We start from the raw sequence: 24,156 nt of genomic DNA on the forward strand, positions 1-24,156 counted from the left end.
AGAAATATGGGTAAAATGCTAATGCTTTCCACCCACCTGAGAATCAGTGTTCCTGGCATGCCTTATCTGGAGTCTCTTTTCATCATAAACAACTCCACTGCTTCTATTCATTTCCTGGAGGCTGTTTCCTCCCCCTCTCCCACCAATAGAAATAACACAGACAGCTGAAGCATAACAAGAAGTCTTTACTAGGATGGGGGCAGGGGGTTGGGACAGGTTCAGGACAAGTATAATGGGTCACCATTAAATGGGAAGAAGTCCTGGGGATCTTGAGTCATCTGCCAGTGACAGGGAGTTAATGTTTGCTTTGGACGAGAGGTGCAGGGATGCGGATATCCTGGCCTCTCTCCAGACGCCGTTCACAGTCAATCAAATAGTTTACTCCATCGATGACCAGTTGCACCAGCTCCACCTGAAGGACACTAATCCTTGATCTCTGCATCCCATAATCTGAGTTTCTTTCTCTAGTACTTACTGACTTTCCTGCTCTGGAAAGTCTCTAAAGGTCTCCAAAGGTCTCTTCGCTTAACCTGAATTTTACTTTAGATTCTATTACATTCCTGAGGTTCACTTCTATCACTATCTCAACCTCTATAGACCTATATCTCTTTTCACACTAACCCCTTAGGATCTCACCTCTGACTTGCCCAGTCGATCCAAATTAGAGATGTCAAAGACATTGCCTGTAGCAGCAGTGTCCACTCCTCCAGTCCCACGCTTCTGAAGTCTTAGGTTCTCTAGGATCTTTGGGAAGCGGCTATCCTAGAGGGGAGATAGGGATTGGAGGTAGGGTCAATAAAGGCAAAGACTGTTTCTATCTGCTCAGAGCTCTTTCCCCTGACCTTTTAGTCCTAATGTGTCTGACTCCTTTCAAAGTGCCCACTCCCTCCCCATCCACACCCATCTTCTTCCTCACTTATACTGCTTTCTAAAACCCCTCAACTCCTTTACTTTGCTTAGCAGGGGCAGTTTGATGTGCACTCCAGCCCGAAGTCCAGTGCCCAGGTTAGATGGACAGGTCAAGATGTATCCCAAACGTTCATTCCACATGAATTCCCAGCCACGCTCCTGGATTAGCCGTTCCACCTGAGTTCACAAAGATTCTGTTAGTCAAAAAACAAGGGATATGTGGACCCTCCCTTAGGAACTCTAGGAATATTCAGAATAAGAAACTTGGGCGTGAATAAATGACATTGCTCTTTTATTTTTAAATGAAAATAGTTGGTTATTGTCATGCATGCAAGACAATTTTGATGTTGCAAAATAATGATGTGCCTTATGATGAGATTTGTGAGAAAATATCTTGTGTGTGGAAGGAAAGAAAGTTGAAGAACTAATACATTAAGGATGATCTAGGGAGCTGGTTGCAGTGGCATACTCCTGTAATCCCAGCAGCTTGGGGGGCTGAGAATTGCAAGTTTGAAACCAGCCTCAGAAACTTAGAGAGGCCCTAAGCATTTTAACAAGATGCTGTCTCTAAATAAAATATTAAAAAATGGGTGGGGATGTGGCTCACTGGTTAAGTGCCCAAGGGTTAAATCCCCAGTACTGGGGAAAATAAAAAGAAAAGAAAAAAAAAAAAAAAGATGATCTAGGGAAGTACAATGAACTGAGAAAGGATTGATTATTCAATGAGTTCTATGTGCTTTGATCATCTGTGCTTCACTAATGAGTAGAGGGTCCTTTCAGATTAAAAAATGAAAGTATAAGCTTTGCAACAGAAAGATGCAAGAGAGCCTTCTGTTAGCCATGGGAGGAGCTCAAGTGAGAAATCAGAGAGACGTGTGAAAACAGAACAGAAAAGCCAGATTCATAGGTATGTGTATGAGCGAGTGAGAGGGAGCCTGGAATGGATGTTCTTGTTTCACTTAGTTATCCTAATTATGAAGAAGATGATTAGAGTTGAAGAGACAGGGAATCTGTCAGTGCAATGAACACAAAGATCACTTCCCAATATTAATAAAGGGAACCCTGTTTATAGTTCAGAAAGACATGGTATGGGGCATTCTTACATGCTGAACATAGGGAAACCCTTCTGTTAAGAACAATAACATACCTAGCACTTATTGAATACTTGCTATGGACCAATCACTTTATCTGCATTATTTAATGTCTCACGATAACCTAAAATGTAGGAAATCTTATTATCTCAATTTTACAGATGAGGAAACTGAAGCATTTAATTTAAAGAGTACTTCCCTACCTATGCATAGTGTTATCCCTTATTGCCAAAAATAGTATAAACTTCCCAGCTAGAATCTAAAAAAGGAACTCTCTTTCTTTCAAGTCCAAAATAGAAATGTATATAAGAGAACATACAGTAAGAATTGGGTTTATGGCAGTTTCTAATATAGAACTGAATATGGAGATTCAATCCATACAGGATTGCAGATTCTGTTCAATGCCTCCTCTAAAGCTGTACATTCTGGAACTTGAGCCATCCCATCCTCTTCCTTCTCTGATCTTTCTCCCACTCTTAGCTTAAAGCCAAGACATGATAATTTAGCAAGAATGACAGAATCTAGAGTCAAGGCCCATCTTGACTCAGAACTGAGGGATTATTTTAGAATCTTGAACACCATAATTCCTCAACCCTACATCAATCCAGGCTCCAGTGTTTTCCTTATCTGCACACACCACCATCCCACACCACATGTCCCAGGAACTAACTTGCCATCTTAGTTATTTCTTCTTTGTATTATCTGGAAACTGCTTTATTTACTTCTTTGTGTTTATTACATTCTTTCTCTCTTACTATTCTTAGGGTGACCATATGTTCTGGCTTTCCCAGGACAGTCCTGGCTTATACCCATCCTCCTGGAGTGCTAAATGGTGACCCTTTTTACTATTAGAAATGTCCTGAGTTGGTTGATAAATAATATAAGTCAATCTACCTAGGCCGCTCTTTGATTTTCCTTATTTTCTCCCACCTAGCTTCCTTATGCATTTTTCTCCAACCTCTTTGAGACCCCGGCAGAATCTTTCAAATACTCTCTTCATGTTGCCACCCTTCTCCATGGAGATGACCCGTGTATGATCCTCCTCATTCACCCAGATCAAGAAGCTCTTCTCATTGTTGTGCCTGAGGGCAGGAGGTAAAGGGGTCAAGTGGCAAAATAAGAATAGGGAAAGAGAGGGAAAAAACCAATTATGTGGGCATGGGGGGATAAAAGAGGTGAAGAGCAGCCTCATACCAGATTCCACGAGCATCTGGCCAGTCTCGAGCCATTCCTGCTGCAGTCAGTAATGGGGACACAGGTTTATCAAATAGAAAGTGGTCCTGGGGAGAGTAAAGCAACTTGGGTTAAGAATCCTCCAGGTAGCCACTGAGCCTCTCAGAGTCCAGCTATTTTATCTGTCCCAGCCTCCTCTGTGGCTCTACTCCCTCAACCCAGCTCCCTTTCAAGGCCCCTCACATCAATAAGCTGCTGCTGCTCAGCCTCTGTCATCTCACTGAGCCTATAGTAACGTCCAGCCAGGTCACCCTTCAGGCCACTCAGTGCATCCACCACAACGCGTTCCACCTCTCGCCGCTCTGCCCGAGTGCAGGCTGGAGGCAGGCTGAGTCCTCGGATACTTCGGCCAGTTCTGACTCTTGAGGACAATACATACCTCTCATCAAAATAACCAGAACGAATCTGAAGGATAAAGGGGGAATATAAGTCATAGAAACACAGTGGATAGAAATGAAGACTCTTGGGGAAGGCGAGATCTTAGGAATAAGAGGACCTTCCTTCACACAATGCATGCATTCCTCCTGCATTCAATGAAGGGAGGAGCCAACTGGGCAAGCACTGAAATTGAAGGAAGTATTGTGGACCCTTCCCCAAATTTCCCACCTTGGAGCATGATCATTCTTATTTACCCTGTTTTCTCCACATCTGCTATTTCTTAAAATATGACTCTCCCCACATCAAGATTAAAAGCTCAGCAATATAATGACCATGAGTCAGGAAATAATCAAGGTGAAGGAATTGGAGATACAAAATGTTGTACATCAGGCAACACAAATCAGAAGCAGAATATTTGACTCACCTTACTGGCATCCAGGTCAGTGGTGTGCTTCATTGTTCGGGGGTCATATCCATTGTGTCGCTCTTGGATCACTGGGTCAAACAGGTCAGCAAATATCTGAAGGGGAGTTAAGAGGGAGAGGTGGTTACAGAGAGGAAACCCCTTCCTAGACTTCAATTGTGGATAGATTTCACTGGGTCAGAAAACTTGAGTATGGATGGCCCAGAGTCTTGGGGGTAAGTGAGGGATCTTTAGGAGAAAGGAGGTGGGATGACTGGGAAGACAGCTTGGGTCACCAGGGAGACTCTGGGGGCCCCCTACCTCATAGGTCTCCTCATCTCCAGCCACCATGCCCACAGTCTTGATGAAGGGGTGGCCAGGGTTGTCCACGCCAGTCTGGATGCACTGATCTAGCGTCCAACCCGTGGGTGTGGTCTTGTCGCAGAGCCGTGCATAGACTGCTGGGGTCAGGTGACTGGCCATGCAGTTGTTGTGCTTTCGGAGGTCTGGGTACTCAGCGCTGGGGAGGGGGTACCCAGTAACCATGGAGGGAGGGCACAAAGGCCTACACTTAGTGCTGTCAGCTGGGAGCTGTCCAGTTAGTCTTGTCTGCCTTTGCTCCAAGGGAGGAGGGGGAATTAGAGGTAGGCTAAGCCTTGATAATCTCTTTAGGACTTTCAGGATCTATTCTTTCCCAATAGTTCTAGCTGCCCGTGGCTGGCTGGTTCAGTTCCCCCACACCTGCACAGTTCTTTCCTTCCATGAACACGGCATTAGGGGTGGGGGAGGGGAAAGACTAAGGAGGTAATTCAGGAAATGGGGGAGAACAGCAGGAAAAGGAGATGGAGAGTGAAAAGGATAGTTCCTGGTCTTCGGATTTGGAATCTGGGCAGGGGTGCAAGTAGAACTCATAGGGTCAGAACTGGTCTTGGCGGTGGGGACCATGGGTTAAGCGTATCCACAAACACTCTAGCTTCTGGGGTTTGGTCCCCGCTCCCTCCCCACTGAGGTCTTTTCGTAATTATTGTCCTTGTCTGTTGCCCAGGTCCTCCACACTATCCCCACCTTCGTTCCCATAACCTCCTCCTGCGTGCCTCAGGCACTGATACCTTGGGGGATATAGCCTCCGTCGTTCACTGGCAGCTCTTACAGGTTCCGGGCGGAGCAGAAATCCAGCAGCTAGAGATCCCGCTCCGGCCAAAGCCAGGAGCCTGAGCCCTGGGCGGGCAGACAGCAGACGGGAGAAGGGACCAGCCATGGTTTGGGGGTCCGGTTACTGGATCCCAGAGCAGGAGCTGGCGTGACAGGATCAGGCAAGGAAGATGCAACTGGTCAGACTGAGTGCCGAAGCTGTGTCCCAGGCTGATGCCAAAATGGGGGTGGTGGTGGTGGCTGAAGCCGGAGTAGGAGCCGGTGCCAACCACGCTGCAGGAGAGGCGCAGTGAGCTAGTTGGAGCAGAGGCGCAATGAGCTAGTGGAGGGCGGGCGGAGCTGAAGGAGGCTGGAGCCGCAGTCTCCAGGGGTGGGGCTCACTCAGGCCCCGCCCTCCCGCCTGCCACCGCTCTAGGTGTGCGGGGGCGGGGGTGGGCAGCACTAGTCAGGTAATTAGGAAGACCCGAGATTCGCACCCCCCTAAGGCTGGGATGTAGGCCCACCAGGGATGAGGTTGCCCGGATTTCAGCACCACATAAAGGACAGCACCACAAAACCCGAACACCCTATCCCCGAGCCTCTTTGGTTTAATCTGAAACCCGATCCGTCGACTTTGTAGGTGTGATAGGGTGACTTTGCCAACCTCTTCTCTGCTTTCGGCCTCCCCCAGCAACCTCTCATCTTCCCAGGGGAGGCGGCCGCGACAAAACCGCGGAATAAGCACCGATACCAGAGGAAGACACGGAGAAAGCACAGGGTTAGAGGCAGACAGTGGGAAAGACACCCGCTGGCTCAAGGTCACCTTTTCCTAAGAACCAGGAAGAATACCAAGGTACCTTGGTACTGCCATACCTGTGCTCTCCTAACAATGTTGAGAAAGAATTCCCTGAGAGGAATTAGAGAAATATTAGCTCTTTTCCCATCTATGCTATAGCCTTCATTCCCACTCTGCCCCCAAGTCTGCAGGCCTTCCTCCACTTCTCAAGTCTCTACTTTTCTTTCTCCCCCACCCTTCTCCCCATCCCCTACTTCACCTTTGATCTTTTACTTTTCTCTTTTCCAGGCTCAGACCTGTGTGCTGCTCACAGGTCTCCCTCTGAGTAGTCTGCGAACTTGCCTACCTGTTGGTTGCACTGGGAATGGGGGTGGGACGGGCAGGGAACTGTTAAGTTTCCTCTTCCTTCTTTCCCTTCTCTGTAGCTCCAGTTCCTGGACTGGAGGGGAATATAAAGAGAGAAGGGTGTGGTGAGATGACTGGGTGTGGAATGGAACAGGCAGCCACAGGTCTCTAGGCACCACATGTGTTTCCTCTCTTGGCTCCCTAATGCTGTTTAATCCGGAGTGTAAAGGCGAATGGTATCCAAGGGCATAAGGTCATCAGGGAATCTCTGCCTTCCTCCTAGTCTCCTCTCCTCTCTTTCCTCATAAAGTTCCTATTCAGATTAGAGAGGGCTTAGTTTCCACAGCTCCAAATATGACTGGCAGGAAGGAGAATGAATGCTGAAGCTGAAATAAGAATATGGGGCTTTAGTGTGGAGGGTCAGCTAAGGTGAAGTAGATATTAGTCCCTTTCCTCAACCGTCCTAGTGTACTCACAATACAGGAAGGTACTTGGAAATTTTAAGAGAGAGTACTTTGGAAAGAGAAATTCTCTTTCCATTGTCCTCTGGTCCCACTGATGAATCCCCACATTCTTATTCCCTTCAGGTGTCCCGAATGTCCTTTTTCCTAATTATCCTTAAAAGCTATCCATCTCTCTTTGGGGTTCATTACTTAACTCTTCTGATGAGACAGTTAAGTATCAGAGGAAGGTCAAGTTCTACAGTTGGAGTGTGGTCACTCTTGGAGAGACAGAAAATGTTACCTGTGCTAAGGGTGCCCATTACCTGGGTTAAGGAATAGCTATGAGTAAGTAAATATAATTAATGGGTATCGTGTATATTTAACCGGATAAAAGAGAGAGATAATTTTCCAGAGCAGTAGGGTTGTTATTTGACTGAGAAGGTGTTAAGGAGATAGAGGGTGAGAAGAGAATTACAGAAGCAGAAATAAGACAGCCAGAGGAGTACAGAAATTATTCAAGTTTGAAAAGTAGCCACCCTAATTTGAATAATAGCTCCACTGAGAAGGCACATCTATTTGTATACTTTTATTATTCTTTGTGAGCCTCTGACAGGCATATCATGTATTAATACTCATTTTAAAAATTATCCTACAGCATATGTGAAATAGTTAATACATCTGTATTTGATTTATCTAATAATTACTGCTATTTTCAATAATATTTAATATTTTCAAGCACTTTACAATTGCAAAGAACTTTTATATGTATTATTTCACAGAATTGAATTGTATTATTCCAGTGTATGACTAGAAACAGAATCTACATTTTCAGGGGACTCACAAGAGAAATGAAATACCTAGAAGATGCTATGATAACTTGTTTGAAGGGTTGGAGTGATGGAGAAGATATGAGCCTGAGCATAAACTAGTGAGGCATGTGTTCTTCTTAGAGCCAGTGCTTAGAATCATCTCTCTCCATTCAGGAGGACTTGGGGCAAGGAGGGAATGAGGAGTTAGTACCTTGAGGCACCTGACTGGAAAAGGGGCATTGCAAAGAAGGGACATTGCAACCCTAAGGTTGCAAAGAAGAAACAGGGAATTTGGAACTGTCCTGATGAAGGAAACCCAAGTGAAGATGCAAGGACAATAATCGCAACACAAACATATACAAAATACTTTCACATAACCAGTATCCTATAAATTAGGTTTTTAATCTTACTTTGACAGATAAGAAAGATGGAGGCTCAGGGAAGTTAAATGACTTGCCCAAAGCTACACAACTGTAAACATTAGACTAGGATTCAAGTCCAGTTTTGCAGATCCCCAGACTGGAGGGTATAGAAAACAAAGGGTGTAGAGATAGGAATCAATTTGTCCAGTCTTCTGTGTCCGTTCGTACTCTCGTATCCTATAGAAATAAGTCTCTTTGTAGTCAGGCACTGTGGCTCTTGCCTGTAATTCCAGGTATTTGTGGCGCTGTCACGGAAGGATCATAAGTTTGAGATCAGCCTGGACAACTTAGAGAGATCCTGTCTCAGAATAAAAAATTAAAAGGACTGGGAATGTAGCTCGGTGGGAACCCTCTCCCCTCCGCCCTCATTCAATCCCAAGTACTGGAAAAAATAAAAGTCTCTTTGTTCCTTCTCTTAACTTTTTAATCTGCTTCTTTGTTTTTCTCCTCAGTCTCCCTGTTATTCCTCTTTACATCTGACATTTTCAGCCTATATTTATTGGATCTCTTACTCCGTTTTGTCTCACAAAACAAACAAAAGACCTGACTTTGCTCTCAAGGAGGTGCAATGGCACAAACTCTGCCTTTTCCTTTGGGTCTCGCTTTTCCCTAAACCGCAATGCTTTTGTCTTAGACCAAGAGTCTGGACTGTGGCGACGCAGTAAGAAATTAAGAGGTAGAAGAGCATCAGGTTGCATTCCCTCCCAGAGTCACTAGGGGCCACCCTTCTCCGTGCAGAAGCACCGGCCAACGCAGCCTGACTCTGCTGCCGGTGCGCGCCCTCCGCTGATTGGTGGCACCGCAAAGAAGTCGAACTTTGATTGGACCACTGTCAGGTGTCGCTGCCGGCATGTTCGGCTGCGCGAGCGGAGGGAGGCGGGTGAGTGCGGGCCGGGGGCGGTGGGGGAGTGGCTGGGGGCTGGGGGCGGTATCGGAGAGGGTGGGCGCGGTGGAGTGGGCTCGGTCTGTGCCGAGGGCGGTGGTTGGTACCCGTTGGGGCAGCTTCGGAAAGAGGCCGGGCGGAGAGGCCTCAATGTCAGCGTAGGGAGAGTGAGGCGGGGGCGGGCAAAGGCTAGAGAAGTCCGGATGGGAGGGCGGTATTCGTGATCCGGAGCTCTGTAAAGAGAGGACAGAGGAGAGGGTCAGCGAGAGAAGAGATGGGTGTGTAAGGATCCGAGTGAGGAAGAGGGAGCCCTACGTGAGGGCGGAAGGAGTGGAGTGTACGGAGGAGGGAGTCAGCGCGAGGAGGGCAGGGACTGGATATACAGGGGAGGGTCAGGGCGGGAGGGGGTCAGCGCGAGGAGCGGAGGCAGCGGAGTGCACAGGGGAGTGGTCCACTGTTGTAGGAAGGAGGTGAGCCTCCAAAGAACGTCGTGTGAGGAAAGAATGGATCTCAGGCAGCCATTGTGGGGGAATCATTGAGGATTTAGTATAAGTATGTAACCGAGTATGATGACTCATGTGAAGGTTTGGAGGCCTGTGTAATACTGGAGCAGTGAGTGGGAGGATTAGTTGGATTAATTTGATTAGTTGACTAGTGATGGGGTTCAGCAATCAGTGTGGAGAGTCGTTGGGGGAAATCAATGAAGAGTCATTGTAGCAAGTAGGAGAAAGAAAGCAGTATCAGTGAATTGATGCTCTGAACAGGTGGCAGAAGGAATAGGTACATGATATGAAGGATTAAATTTTGCATTAAGAAGGAAGTGAGGCGTCCACTGTTCGAAGGTAGGAAGGAGATAGCGTTGGTGGCCTGAGAAGTTTTTCTGTTGGAAGTATTTCTTCACCACCGATGGAGCCCTCCATCAAGTGCAAGGTGGTTTAGGAAATTACAGAACTATGCCAAAAACAGCCCTAAATTCTAAGGGATAAAGAAGTTACACGGTTTATTTACCTTCCCTTTTAACCTCTTTAGATCCGATTAACATTGATGTTTCTGATAAGATTGTCTGCCAGCCCCTTCCTTCCTGCTCACCTTACCTACTTTATCTTTACACCTTCTCTCCTGTCCTTCTTCCTTCCCTCCCTCCCTTCTTTCCTTCATTTCATACTCATTGAAACCATAGTAAGTCTGCCCTTTACCCCAGTGTAGAGTCTGAAGTTTTCTTTCCCAACAAAATTTGGGGTAGAGGATGAAGGGAAAAAAGCATAGAAAACAGGGAAGTGATGCCTGACATGGTGGTGCAGTCCTGCAATCCCAGTCACTCTGGAGACTGAAGCAGAAAGTTTGAGGCCAGCCTGGGCAATTTAGTAAGACCCTGACTCAAAATGGGGAAAAAAGCAAAAACAAAAACAAAAATCAAATTGGGGATGTAGCCCAGTGGTAGAGCACTAGCATGAGTGAGGTCCTGGGTACAATCCCCAGTACCAAAATAAAAATAAAAACAGGGAAGTGGTTTTGGGAACACCACATTAAACCCCAGCTTCTCTCAGAGGTACATCTAAATAAATCCTAGCTTCTTTCATAGCTATTTCTGTCAGACTTCTATTTTTGCCTTGATAAATATGAATTTGGACCTTTCAAGTCTGTATCCCTGTATGGACTCTTTTTCCCCATTCTGTTATTTACCACCCCCTGCCATTAAAGTATTAGAATTTCAAAAGTATGACTATACATTGAGTAAAAATTCATTAAGGACTTAGAGGAAGAAAGGACAAAGGGTTTTGAATCTTAGAACTGAGAGAAAGCCCCTGATTCAGAGAAAGGTTTAATAGTGAAATAAAATTCTAATTGTCTAAACTATACAGAAATTTTGGGAATGCAAGTCATGGGAAATGGGTTAGGTCACTAAAAAGAAGTTCATAGAAATAGCTATAAATTAGGAGAAGGAGTGCATGTATGAGCCCTGCAGTGCACAAGTGGAAATATTAAGTCTAGAAGAATGTCATGCCTGTGGTGGTTGAGCAATAGAGATAGCAGATGATGAAGACTGGAAAGGTCGAGGTCTAAATAAAGGTCATCTATCACTTTCTAATCAAAACTGCAAACCCCTTTATAGTGACAGAGTTTAAAATAAAACTAATAAAGTAGAGAAGGTAACTATTGAAGACTTTTAAAAATCTTTAAAACTAAATTAGTTCATTTTACGTAAGGACTTTGTGGCTTTCGTTAGAGTTGTTAGTCAAGATTTCTGAGAACTTCTAGAGACCATGGAAAATTGCTGATGTGTGACTCAATTTTATTTTTGGAAAATAATAACAGATGCTCATATACCTATAATTCACTATTACCAAGTGTTAGCCCTTTGTGTATTTGCTTCAGATCTCTTAAAAATTGAAATAAACATTATAAATAAGGCTGTAAAGTACCATGTGAATAATGTGAATCTTTCTCAGTTCCATTCTCCTTTCTTCTCAGAGGTAACCACAATCATAAGTTCAATGTCTTTCTTTAAAGTTCATGTTTTTATACTTTTAGTAATTTTGTTTGCAGTCATAAGCAATATGTACTCAATAAAATACAAACAATATGACTCAAATTAAAGTCTTAAGATATTTTTACTGATACAGCTTTAGGCAGGACTTTTTTCCACTGTAGCTCCTGAAGTGATGAACCTTGCCCTAGACCAGGACTGGTTTTGTAATGTGCAATATTGCTTGTTTTTACAAATGGAATTGTACTGTATGTATGTATCTACAGTTTGCACTTGGAAACTGTCAATTTGTTTTATATGACTCTGTTCACTTTTTTTTTTTTTTTTTTTTAGCTCTACCACTGAGCTCATTTCCAGCCTTTTAAAACACTTTATTTTGAAACAGGGTCTCTCTAAGTTTCATAGACTGGCCTTGTTCTTGTGATTCTCCTGCCTCTGCTTCCTGAGCAGTTGGGATTACAAGCTGTGTGTCACCCTGCCAGGTCTGATTCACTTCCTTTTTTTTTTTTATACTGGAGATTGAACCTAGGGCTTCTTACCCATGCTAGGTGAGAACTCTACCACTGAACTACATACTTCCCTTTTATTTTTTATTTTAAGGCAGGGTCTTGCTAAATTGCCAAGTCTCAAACTTGAGATCCTCCTAACTCAGCCTCCCAACTTACTGAGATTACAGGTGTGCGCCACCACACCTGGTTAACCTCCTAAATTCTGACTCTCTTTACTATAACCCTCATTTCTATCTATTGCATTATATCCATTCTTCTACTTATTTAAATTGTTTTCAATTTTTTCCATTAGCAACAGTGAGGTTGAGAAGAGCTGGGTGTGGAGGCACATGCTTTTAATCCCAGCAATGTGGGAAACTGAGGCAGCTTAGTGAGGCCCTGTCTCAAAGAATAAAATGGACTGGGGTAAAGGACTGTAGTTTGGTTGTAAAGAGCCCCAGGGTTCAATTTTCAGTACCCCTCCCCCCACAAAAAGAAGAGGAAGAAGATGAGGAGGAAGGTTAAGAGCAGGTCTTCTTTTGTAGGAGAATTTCTCTATAGCAGGGTTTCTCTACCTTGCCACTACTGACATTTTTTATTTTTTATTTATTTATTTATTTATTTTTGGTGCTGGGGATCGAACCCAGGGCCTTGTGCTTACAAGGCCAGCACTCTGCCAACTGAGCTATCTCCCCAGCCCTACTACTGACATTTTTTAACTGGATAGGTCTTTGTGGTGGGGGGATAGCATATACCTTTAAAAATGTTTAGCAGCATTTCTGCCCTCTTTTTACAAGATGCCAATAACACCTCTCCAGGTATGATAACCAAAAATGTCTCCTGTCAAATGTCCCCTGTGTGCAAAATCACAACTGATTGAGAAACACTTCTCTAGGTGCGTATATGTAAAAGTGGAACTGCCAGCTTGTTCTGACTCAAAGTCTGAAGATTTTCTTACTGATATGATGTTAGGCATGTTTTCCCACCATTTTTCCTGATGTGAAGGACCTTGTCCTAGACTAGTACTGGTATCAGGAAACAGTAACAAAACATTGAGATTAGAGTTTCAGAGTGGATCAGAGACTGCTCTTTGGTTGCTTACATCAGCTACCTCCCAGCCAACAATAGACTTCTTTCCTTGAACTAATTTTCTGAACTTGAGCATCTGTCTTTTAAGATGGAAGAGGTGAGGGGGAGACATTGGGGATTTTAATGTTCTGTTTTAATGCTTAGAATAGAGGGTGCCCTCAATGTTTTTTGAGTTAATTCTTGGTAAGAATGAAGATGGGGTTTAAAGGCAATGGCATCTGAATTATCTCATTCCTTTATTCCTGAGGCAAATCCTTTAGCTAGCACTACTGTGGCACAGGGTAGAAATATTGTGGAATGAATCCAAAATTTGAAATGTCACTCTCACCTTCTCTTCTGGTAAGGAATCAACAATAGCCTTCCTTGAAGAACTGTCTTTCCCATTTGCTACCTGAAGTTAACATTGTTTCCTGCTGGCTGAATCAGGGACATGCCAGCACTGTAAGTCTTAATCTCCTGATCCTCTTATCTTGGTTGGGGTGAGATGATCAGGGAAGAAAAGGGAAACTTTACTTTTTTATTATTTTTAAATTTACTTTTCTTTTATGACTTTCTTTTTTAAAAAATTCAAATCATAGCCCACAGCCTCCCTTATTGACCTTTCTTCCACGTAGCTTTGTTTCTTGTTTCTCCTTATTCTGTGTAGTCCCCTTATTTTCTAGTTCTCCATACCCAATTCCCACTCATTGCTTGAAGGCTTAGATTCTGAACTGATGGGGTACCCCCCTCTGCAGAACGGGATGAGTGGGTGTTCCGGCGGGGATGTGGTCGTTGACGGCCAATGAGGACGAGAGCACCACGGCCCACTTCTTCCTTGGAGCTGGAGATGAGGGGCTGGGCACCCGTGGAATAGGCATGAGGACAGAAGAGAGTGACAGCGAGCTCCTGGAGGATGAGGAGGATGAAGTGGTAAGATTAGGGAAAATGATGTAACGTGGTGTCGGAGCTCTGGTCATAGACACTTGAGATTCTATGGGATAGAGACATCTCTCTGTTCTTCCCAAATGTATAGACTCTGTCATAAACAAGCCCTATCCTGGTTTAGGGGAGGGCCAGTGAGATTGTTAATTGCTTCTCTTTGAAACCCCTGCCCTTATGCCTTTCTCCTATTGTCTCATGGTCATTGTTCTCTGACTTTTCTGCTTGAGCATGTACTTCCTATAGTGGAAAGCTCTTATTCTGAAGACAGTAGTAATCCCTAGATGTACCCTAACCTAGACCAAAGTTAGTAAGCACCCTTGTTCCCTTGGGTCCAAAGTCCTGAAAAGAAACTTCCCCTAAGGAGATGAGACTGTGTTCCTTAATGGGGGTAATATATAGATGGGAAATTCCCATGTTCCTGATGGCACTTCTTTCTGTAGCCTCCTGAACCTCAAATCATTGTTGGCATTTGTGCCATGACCAAGAAATCCAAGTCTAAGCCAATGACCCAAATCCTGGAGCGACTCTGCAGGTTTGACTACCTGACTGTTATCATCTTGGGAGAAGATGTTATCCTCAATGAACCTGTGGAAAACTGGCCATCCTGCCACTGCCTCATCTCTTTCCACTCCAAAGGTTGGCATCTGGAAAGGAAAACAGGAAGAAAAGGTGGTGGGAATGCTGCATTGGGAATGAGGTTCTTACTATCTTATTAGTAAAGAGGTCATCGGCTCCTCCCAACATACTTGAGAACAGTGCAAAAGGATTTGCTTTTCTTACATCTTGGAGGAGTTGCTGGGTATAATTAAACCTCAGGATAGCTCTAAAACTCAGAATCTCTGACAGAGTTGGGTCTCTGGAAGGATCCTGAACATAATCTTTTTTTCCTGATCCTAGACATAGGAAACGGGGCAAAGGAATAAGTGATGGGTTGGATGGGTAGAGGAGCTCAGTGTCAGCTATTACCTTTAATATGTCTCTCTGTCTCTCTTGCCATTTTCTTACCCTCTCTCTTTCACTTTCTTTGTTTGGTCTGTTTCCTTTTTCCATCCCAGGCTTTCCTCTGGACAAAGCTGTTGCTTACTCCAAGCTTCGAAACCCCTTTCTTATCAATGATTTGGCCATGCAGTATTACATCCAAGATAGGTATAGCTTTCTATGGACCAGTGGGATGGGTAACCCTGAGATTGCGCCCATTTTGGGAACCACTCTGGGAGGGGCAGAGTCAAACCAACATGTTTAATTTTTGTATCATATCCTATTGAGTTCTGTGCCCTGGTTTCTTCCAATTCATATGCAAACGATATCCCTAAGCCTCTTCCCTTAGTCAATCCCTACTTCTCCCAGCTTAATTTATTTGGGGTGCGGGGTGACAGGAGAGAAGTGTACCGGATCCTGCAGGAGGAGGGTATTGATCTGCCTCGATATGCCGTGCTCAACCGTGACCCTGCCCGGCCTGAGGGTGAGTACCTGGCTTTGCCTTGCTTTCCATGACTTAGCCCAGAGTCTCTCCTCTAGATATCTCCTATATACCACCTATCTATGTGGGACTTTGGTTATTGGATTATGGGTAGGATAAGAACCATGGGTCTTTGGACAGAGACTTGGACCTTTTACATAGGTACTATCATATCTATATACCACATATAGATATTACCTATCTGTTACTAAGAAATGGCCATAAAGTTTTGAGGGTTATAAAGATTAAAACCCTAGGGAAATGGGAGTTGGAAATATTCTATAACCTTAGGCCTTACGCACTCCCACCTTTCAGAGTGCAACCTGATAGAAGGTGAAGACCAGGTAGAGGTCAATGGAGCTGTCTTTCCCAAGCCCTTCGTGGAGAAGCCAGTGAGTGCAGAGGACCACAATGTTTACATCTACTACCCCAGCTCTGCTGGAGGAGGAAGCCAGCGCCTCTTCCGTAAGGTGGGCTGGGACATTTGAGCATCTGGGAAGTTAGAGAGATAGAAAGATAAGGATGATATGGTAGAGAAGGGGAGCTGAAGGATTTGGGGACAGGGTGGATTGAAGCAATGTTTTCTTTCTTTTCTTCCTGAAGATTGGCAGCCGAAGCAGTGTTTACTCTCCTGAAAGCAGTGTTCGAAAGACAGGGTCCTACATCTATGAGGAGTTTATGCCAACGGATGGCACAGATGTCAAGGTTATGGTGGATACAGGGATTTAAGATGTTACAAAGGTCTGGGTGGGGATGGGGTGCTTGGGAAACCGGTGAAAATACATGTGGAAAGGGTACTAGAAATTAAATGTGAATTCAATTGACTTTCAAATCCAAGTGAAGATAGTGAATGGGGAATGTAGACATTCTTTTTTTTTTTGGGTGCTGGGGATCGAACCCAGGGCCTTGTGCTTGCAAGGCAAGCACTCTACCAACTGAGCTATCTCCCCAGCCCTTGTAGACATTCTTATTTTTACTATCAGAGCAAGGGCAAAGTGGCATGAGAAATGGTATAGTGTTGATAAATTACTTTTTAGTAAGGACTAGATAATAGTGCTAGAGTCCCAAGGAGAAACCTTCATAATGATGCTGCAGTCAGGCGCATTAAAAAAAAAAAAAAGACAGTGTCCTATTCTTAAAACTCAGGGTTTTTTGCTTTGATTTTGTTTTGTTTCTTACTCTGAATCTAGTCTACAGACTAGTCCTCATATTGTCTTCTCATATACAGGGTGAGCTGTGGGCATACTCAGTGATGCTATGTACCTGCAGGTGTATACAGTGGGGCCAGATTATGCCCATGCTGAAGCTAGAAAATCTCCAGCTTTGGATGGAAAGGTTGAACGAGACAGTGAAGGGAAAGAGGTTCGATATCCAGTCATGCTCACCGCCATGGAAAAACTGGTGGCCAGGAAGGTCTGTGTAGCTTTTAAGGTAAGGGAAGGTCCTTGGGGTTTGTGGAATGAGGGAGAGAGACAGGAGCAGAGATCTGGGGAGAATCTTTCTCTTATTCTCATCTTGTCTCCTTTCCCTGCAGCAAACAGTTTGTGGATTTGACCTTCTTCGTGCCAATGGTCACTCTTTTGTGTGTGATGTCAATGGCTTCAGTTTTGTCAAGAACTCGATGAAGTACTATGATGACTGTGCCAAGATTCTCGGGTAAGAGACAGTAGTCTGAGCTGAGAAGAATGAGTTTAGAGAAAAGGGACAGAAAACTTTTGCTTCTTAAAAAATATTGCAAAAATGATTTAGGGAGTGAAAAAGGAAAAAAAGTAAAAGCCCCTTTGCCTTCCCAGTGCTGCAGTCCTCAGAGATGATTACAGTTTCGGACATAACAGATTATCTTTTTCTGCCATGTATGAATATACTATATTTATTTTACTAAATGTGATCATACTATGATACTGTTCTGCAACTTGGTTTTTAAAAGAGCATCATGTAATGTTTAAACCATTCAAAAATATGTAAGGAATGATGAAGATGGTGAACATCCATGAATATGGTAGTGCTGACTGAGCACTTCCTAGCCTAAGAAATAAACTGTTAAGAATATAGGTGAGCCAGGTATGGTGATGCATGCCTGTAATTCCAGTGATTCAGGAGGCTGAGGCAGGAGGTTTGCAAGATTGAGTCCAGCCTGAGAAACTTGGTGAGACTCTGTCTCAAAAACCAAACAAACAAAGAAAAGAACCTGGGGACATAGCTCAGTAAAACAACCCTGTGTTCAATCCCTAGCACTGCAACAAAAGGGGAAAAAAAATAAATAAATAAAAAAGAATGTAATTGAAGGCCCATATACTCCTCCCTGGTTAAATCCCCTTTCCCATGTCTAGAGGGAACCACAATCCTTAATTTGTGGTTTATTTCTAATGCATTTATTTATATTTCTACCACCTGTGTGAGGTATGTCTGTTTGCATGTTTTCAGACATTTGATTAATATATTGTCACATTCTTATTTTTGTGAGCTTCATTCACACGTATAGTACTGATTTGTTTATTTTCATTTTTTTTTCATATTTCTCTTTCTAGGAACACCATTATGCGGGAACTTGCCCCACAGTTCCAGATCCCATGGTCCATTCCCACAGAGGCTGAGGACATTCCTATTGTTCCTACCACATCTGGCACTATGTAAGTGAAAGTAAAAAATCTGGAGTAACCTATGTAAGACACTTGGGATTCCTTAAGCCAGTCCAGTGGTTGCTCCTGACTCGTACCATCTAACATGTAGAGCCTGTGCCTCTTCTAGGTAGTCCCCTTAGCAGTATCTATATCCCTAATCTCAGATCCTGGCTCTTCTGTTCTTTGACATGTCAAGTAGAATGTGAGGATGGGAGGTGATGTGGGATTGGGGATAGGAGCGAGACTCTGAGAACATTCCTGATCTTAGGATGGAGCTTCGTTGTGTCATTGCAATTATCCGTCACGGGGATCGTACCCCCAAGCAGAAGATGAAGATGGAGGTGACACATCCAAGGTAGGAAAAATGTCCTAATTTAGACAAATAGGATTTTGTGAGATAGATTGGGTAGAGAATACATAACTCCCAAAAGCTTGATTTGTCTTGCTCCTTACTTCAGGTTTTTTACTCTATTTGAAAAACATGGTGGATACAAGACAGGGAAATTAAAACTCAAGCGACCTGAGCAGCTCCAGGTAAGATGGTGAATTGACCAGAATGAGTGTTATGAGAAAAAAGGTGTGGGGTTGATGAGAGATAGGGTGGAAGGGCAAGCCTCTAGGACTTGACCTCCTACATGGAGACCCTCTATTTCCTCTAGGAGGTCCTGGACATCACAAGGCTGCTGTTGGTGGAACTAGAGAAAGAACCAAGTGGTGAGATCGAGGAGAAGACTGGGAAGCTAGAGCAGCTGAAGTCTGTGTTGGAGATGTGAGAAAGGGGATAGCAAAAGGGAGCCTATAACAGTGAGAAGTGAGGTACTAGGGCATAAAGTAAACTGTGGCTTTATCCTGCAGGTATGGTCACTTTTCAGGTATCAATCGGAAGGTGCAGTTGACTTACTACCCTCATGGAGTAAAAGCTTCTAATGAGGGGCAAGGTAAGATAGTCTCTCTTCCATTACCATTCAGATCTCTTGTTCTCAAACCTGTAGAGTGCCTCTATCTGAAACTATCTTTATGGTCTCCTCAGAAGTTGTAACATTTAGATATTCCTATTGTTTTCCTTAGATCTAGACCTACTCACTGTTCCATATTTTCTCAGATCCACAGAGGGAGGCCCTTGCCCCATCTTTGTTGCTGGTACTGAAGTGGGGTGGAGAACTGACTCCTGATGGCCGTGTTCAGGCTGAGGAACTGGGGCGAGCTTTTCGCTGCATGTACCCCGGAGGACAGGGTGAGTGTTGGGGTGGGAGTGGGGGTAGAATACCTAGTAGGGCTGGGATAAGATGATTAGAAAATAAGATGGGGAAAATGAAAAGAGAGGCAATGGGGAAATTAGAGGGGAATAGAATATTCTTTCTTCTACATGGGAATTTGTAACAGTCTATTCCTGGTCCTTCCCTTTGCCCCCAGGTGACTATGCTGGCTTCCCTGGTTGTGGGCTGCTTCGTCTCCATAGCACTTTCCGCCACGACCTCAAGATCTATGCCTCTGATGAGGGCCGTGTCCAGATGACTGCTGCTGCCTTTGCCAAGGTGCATATTATTGCATTTTCATAGTCCCAGTCTCCATTAAGTACAGAAGCAGAGGGTTTGGAGAACTAGTTGGGAAATGTCAAGATATTTGTATACCAACTCAAGGAAGTTATCACATTGTGTATAACTGAAAAGGAGATGAGAATAGTTAGGGGGAATAGGTCCCTTGGCCTATACTCCTGCTTCTCAAGCCAGCTCCTGTTTGATCTCTGGAATAATCTAGGCCTAAGAGACTGGCCTGGAAGAAAAACTAATAGACCTTGGTCTTCCCCTCCAGGGCCTCCTGGCTCTAGAAGGAGAGCTGACACCCATTTTGGTACAAATGGTGAAGAGTGCCAACATGAATGGGCTCCTGGACAGTGATGGTGATTCCTTGAGCAGCTGCCAGCACCGGGTGAAGGCTCGGCTGCACCACATTTTGCAGCAGGATGCACCCTTTGGCCCTGAAGACTATGATCAGGTCAGGCTCTCCCTGTTTCTGTGCCCCAAATACTCTGGATCCCAAGTTCCTAGAATTCTAAATAATAGTGATCAATGTAATAGTACTTATTACATGCCAGACACTGTTTTAGGTGTCCTACACATATTATCTTGTTTAATCCTTAGAGCAACCCTTTGAGATAAGTACCTACTATAATTCTCTTATCCACAATTTCAAAAATTAAAAAGATACCTATCAGTTTGACATCATTCATTTGGTAGCCAAACCTGACATGAATTGTCATAAGACTATAATCCTTATATTTCCTATTTAGTGTAAATAGTCATACATTTTGTTGCAGAAATATTAATGTGTTTGGTTATGCCCTAAACTTTGCTGAAGGCAGTAAATAACATATACATAAACACTTTTAACTTCTGAAGTTCAAAAAATTCCCCATTCAAGGGCTGGGGAGATAGCTCAGCTGATAGAGTGCTTGCCTTGCAAGCACAAGGCCCTGGGTTCAATCCCCAGCACCGCAAAAAAAAAAAAAAAAAAAAAAAAAAAAAAAAATTCCCCATTCAAAATGCATCTAATCCCAAGGATTGTGTATAGGAGAATGTTTCTATTGCTATATAAAAAACTACCCCCAAAACTTAGCAACTTAAAACGATAATCATTTCATTATCTCTTACAGTTCTGGACTTCAGTAGTCTTGCATTGGGTCTGTCCTGAAATTGTAGTCAGATGTTGACTGGGGCTGGAACTATTTGGAAGTTTGACTGGGATTCTGGAATGTGTGTCTCTCTCCTTCTCCATGTTGTCCCTTAATCTCAGGAACTGTCCCCTTCACGTGTTTTCTTCTGACTTGTCAAGCATAGTAACTGAATTTCTTAAGCGAAACCTGAGGGCTCCCCCAACAAATAAATTTACCAACTTTCTTAAAGCATAGTCCCAGAATTACTATAACATAAGTTTGTTATTTTTTATTGGTTAAGTAGTCACAGGGCCAGCCCAGATTCAAGGGAAGGAGGAATGAAGAATTAATGGTCACTGTAATCAAAGGACTGTTGGAACTATACCACTTTTCTCCCATTTTATAGATGAGGAAACCTAAGCTCCAAAGAATTTAAGTGGCTTTTTCCAACATCATACAGCTAGTATGAACCCCAGGAGTCTAACTCCAGAACACAACCTGTTAACTATTACAGTACACTGTCTCTCAGTATCAATCAGTCAATCACAGTGGGTATCATTATCCAATGTTATTATCCTTTTTCTTGGGTATCCAGGCCACAGTTGACCCGGCAGTGGTTTTCCACTCTCCCACTTCTCATATCTGATAGGTTCTTTTAAAAATTATTCATTTTTAAAATTGTAGTACCTTTTAAAACATTTTAAAGTGTACAGTTCAGGGGCAATAGGCATATTCATATTGTGTAACTGTTTCTGATAGGTATTTTTTGTGGTGTGTGTGTGTGTGTGTGTGTGTGTGTGTGTGTGTAGTGCTAGGAACCCAGGCAGTGAATCACATCCCCAGCCCTCTGACAGGTTCTTAAATGAGTTACATAGCTGAGTACAAACCTGTCTTTGTTGTGTTCTCCTCTGAGTAGGATTCAATAAGGTGCTCCCTTATTTTTCAATCCATGTTCAATGTCAAATATAAAAAATCTCCCTTGCCTCCTTTTTCTAAAAAGAATGAAACTTATAAGGCCTTAAGTAGACTTGTGCATCCTACCTACAATCTTCTTTCTTTTCCTCCCCATTCTTCATTGACTGTGACTGTTCTAAACGCTTGAGTTGGAACCCAGTTCTGAGACAGCACTTCTACTCTAGGTCCAGACAAGATGTTATCTCTAATAAACACTCATGAAAACATTCTGTAGAGATTTCATAATAATTTTGTAGAGATTCTGTAATAAGCGCACAGGACTCTAGGCAGTTGGCACTGAACCTATCTTGCTTTTCTTCACTTTTTTTCCCCACAGCTGGCTCCCACAGGAAGCACTTCCCTGCTCAACTCCATGACTATCATCCAGAATCCTGTGAAAGTCTGTGATCAGGTATTTGCCCTGATCGAAAACCTCACCCACCAGATCCGTAAACGGATGCAAGACCCCAAGTCTGTAGGTGGGTGTGAATGCTACTGTCTTCCAGTATGGATGTGTTTCTCAGGCACTTCTGTGTCCTTTCCTAAATGCCTGAGATGAGGCATCCTCATTCCTCTGGTTCTACTCCAGAGTTGTCAGGGTCTTCTTGGAGGTCACATCTTTGGCTCTGACTGCCTGCCTTCCTCCCAGACCTGCAGCTCTACCATAGTGAGACTCTAGAGCTAATGCTACAGCGTTGGAGCAAGCTGGAACGTGACTTTCGACAGAAGAGTGGGCGCTATGATATTAGTAAGATCCCTGACATCTATGACTGTGTCAAGTATGATGTGCAGCACAATGGGAATCTGGGACTTCAAGGCACAGCAGAGTTACTACGTCTGTCTAAGGCATTGGCCGATGTGGTCATTCCCCAGGTGTGTCTCATAAAAGTGATCTAGCCTGGGAATAAGGGCATTAGGGAAGGAAGAAAAGATAGAAAGAAGGGGTGATTTGGAACCAGGGGAAGGAAACTTAGAGAAAGAATTAGTTGAGTGGTTAAAATTCTCAGGATCCACTGGCTCTAGGTAAGTATGCTAGGTTAATTGAGGAGATATTTGGAGAGAGGGAAAGTGGTGGATAGGAAAAAAGCCCTAGATCTGAGGCATTATCTTGGGGCTGGAAGCAAGAGTCACTGAGGTACTTATTCCTGACCTGTGGCCCCTTAGGAGTACGGGATCAGTCGGGAGGAAAAACTGGAAATTGCTGTGGGCTTCTGTCTTCCACTGTTGCGGAAGATACTACTTGATCTGCAGAGGACCCATGAGGATGAGTCTGTCAACAAGCTGCATCCCCTGTGAGGGAGGGCTAGGAGGAGTGTTGGATGGAGGGAGGGGCATGTTGGAAACCCTTGGGGAATCAAGGTTGAGATGGCTTGGGCAGCCAAGAAGAGAGGGGATTCTGGGATGGAGAAAAGTCTTTGAGGTGGGAAGAGGGAGGAGTTTGTGGAAACCCAAGGAAAGGATTATCTGACTTCATGCTGATGTAATTGTTTTCTCAGGTATTCCCGAGGAGTGCTCTCCCCAGGTCGCCACGTTCGAACACGACTGTATTTCACCAGTGAGAGTCACGTCCACTCTCTACTCAGTGTCTTCCGTTATGGGGGACTTCTTGATGTAAGGATCCTCCTTCTTCCTTTTTTCTATGAACATCTTTCCCCAGTGTTGTACTGTCTTCCACATGCTTCTCTCTCTCTCTCTTTTTTTTTTTTTGTTTTTTTTTTTTTGGTGTGTGTGTGTGCGTGTGAAAGTACTGGGGATTGAACCCAGAGCCTTGTACATGATAGTCAAGTACTCTATCACTCTGCTATCACCAGACCTTCTAATTTTTAAATTTTTTAAATTTTACTTTGAGACAGGATCTCTCTAAATTGTTGAGGCTGGCCTCAACCTTGTGATCCTCCTGCCTCAGTCTCCTGAGTAGCTGGGATTACAGGCATGTGCCACCATGCCCAGCCTCATACTTCTTTTTTCTGCAAGATTTCTCTATTCTCCTTGGCTCCCTGCCCATTCCCTGACTCCCTGTCCTTGGGCATTGGCTTACCTCTTTTTGTGTTTGGTAGGAGACCCAGGATGCACAATGGCAGCGAGCTTTGGCTTATCTTAGTGCCATCTCAGAGCTCAACTACATGACACAGATTGTTATCATGCTTTATGAGGACAACACACGGGTGAGGAGCAAACAGGGTGGGATGAGAAGAGGGCCCCTTCTTTTTTCCTCCATTTAAAACTATTTTCTTATCCTTAGAATTTGTAGAATCCAACTAGGTGTGGCACCTAGATACAGCATGGCACAGAGTATCCAGGAGGTTCCTACTGGAACAGAAAATATGTTCTGGGATGATGTTGAGCCAGAGAGATTACCTAGAGCACAGTTCTAGTGTTGGGGAGGATATGGAATTTGGGGCATTGTTATGAGTCTTTCCCTCAAATATGATTATATATATACCTTCTGCATCTGTCTCCACAAAGATGTCTTTAACATGCTGCTGAATGCACCATAGCAAAGTTGCAGTATTGTGAGAGATAGATGGGAAGCATTGTAGACCTAGAAGTTTGAAAGTCATGTGGAGTGGTGAACTACAAATGGTGGGAGGTGAGGGAATGAGGATCCAGTGACAGATTATAGTTAAAGGGAAGCTATAA

The 24,156-nt window shown here is 43.9% G+C and overlaps 2 protein-coding genes across 5 annotated transcripts in view; one reads left to right on the forward strand and one right to left on the reverse strand.

Annotated features, from left to right (window-relative positions):
- Positions 1–165: 165 nt before the first annotated feature.
- Positions 166–6,342, reverse strand: Ckmt1a (creatine kinase, mitochondrial 1A). Of its 4 annotated transcripts, XM_047540391.1 has the most exons (11): positions 6,288–6,342; positions 6,019–6,052; positions 5,124–5,309; positions 4,336–4,534; positions 4,036–4,131; positions 3,417–3,638; positions 3,195–3,280; positions 2,959–3,082; positions 952–1,086; positions 637–762; positions 166–412 (listed from the first exon to the last, which is right to left on the reverse strand). In XM_047540391.1, the coding sequence occupies exons 3-11, from the start codon at positions 5,270–5,272 to the stop codon at positions 296–298; spliced, it is 1,254 nt and encodes a 417-aa protein (XP_047396347.1). In that variant the 5' UTR covers positions 5,273–5,309; positions 6,019–6,052; positions 6,288–6,342; the 3' UTR covers positions 166–295. The 4 variants fall into 4 exon arrangements, with proteins under 4 accessions (XP_047396347.1, XP_047396348.1, XP_047396345.1 ...); XM_047540392.1 differs by lacking the exon at positions 6,019–6,052 and having other exon boundaries at positions 6,288–6,328; XM_047540389.1 differs by lacking the exon at positions 6,019–6,052 and having other exon boundaries at positions 5,124–5,460; positions 6,288–6,327.
- A 2,443-nt stretch (positions 6,343–8,785) lies between these two features.
- Ppip5k1 (diphosphoinositol pentakisphosphate kinase 1) overlaps positions 8,786–24,156 on the forward strand; it is a 42,235-nt gene continuing 26,864 nt past the window's right edge. Inside the window, 23 exon segments of the mRNA XM_047539473.1 lie at positions 8,786–8,840; positions 13,253–13,349; positions 13,643–13,817; positions 14,270–14,465; positions 14,885–14,975; positions 15,206–15,291; positions 15,604–15,758; positions 15,892–15,993; positions 16,558–16,719; positions 16,823–16,944; positions 17,817–17,918; positions 18,178–18,264; positions 18,368–18,443; positions 18,569–18,678; positions 18,765–18,847; positions 19,012–19,143; positions 19,323–19,444; positions 19,722–19,904; positions 21,854–21,995; positions 22,166–22,389; positions 22,681–22,808; positions 23,013–23,127; positions 23,574–23,681. Coding sequence (XP_047395429.1) covers positions 13,671–13,817; positions 14,270–14,465; positions 14,885–14,975; positions 15,206–15,291; positions 15,604–15,758; positions 15,892–15,993; positions 16,558–16,719; positions 16,823–16,944; positions 17,817–17,918; positions 18,178–18,264; positions 18,368–18,443; positions 18,569–18,678; positions 18,765–18,847; positions 19,012–19,143; positions 19,323–19,444; positions 19,722–19,904; positions 21,854–21,995; positions 22,166–22,389; positions 22,681–22,808; positions 23,013–23,127; positions 23,574–23,681 — 2,673 coding nt within the window. The 5' untranslated portion in view covers positions 8,786–8,840; positions 13,253–13,349; positions 13,643–13,670.

The sequence above is a fragment of the Sciurus carolinensis genome, chromosome 2 (assembly GCF_902686445.1).
Source record: "Sciurus carolinensis chromosome 2, mSciCar1.2, whole genome shotgun sequence".
Taxonomy (NCBI): Eukaryota; Metazoa; Chordata; class Mammalia; order Rodentia; family Sciuridae; genus Sciurus; species Sciurus carolinensis.

Coding starts and splice junctions, on each gene's coding strand:
- Ckmt1a (XM_047540391.1), bottom strand. CDS start 5,272: ATGGCTGGTCCCTTCTCCCGTCTGCTGTCTGCCCGCCCAGGGCTCAGG. Junction 4,535..5,123: donor CGGAGGCTATATCCCCCAAG/GTATCAGTGCCT, acceptor CCCCCTCCCCAG/CGCTGAGTACCCAGACCTCC. Junction 763..951: donor AACTGCCCCTGCTAAGCAAA/GTAAAGGAGTTG, acceptor TCTCCCCTCTAG/GATAGCCGCTTCCCAAAGAT.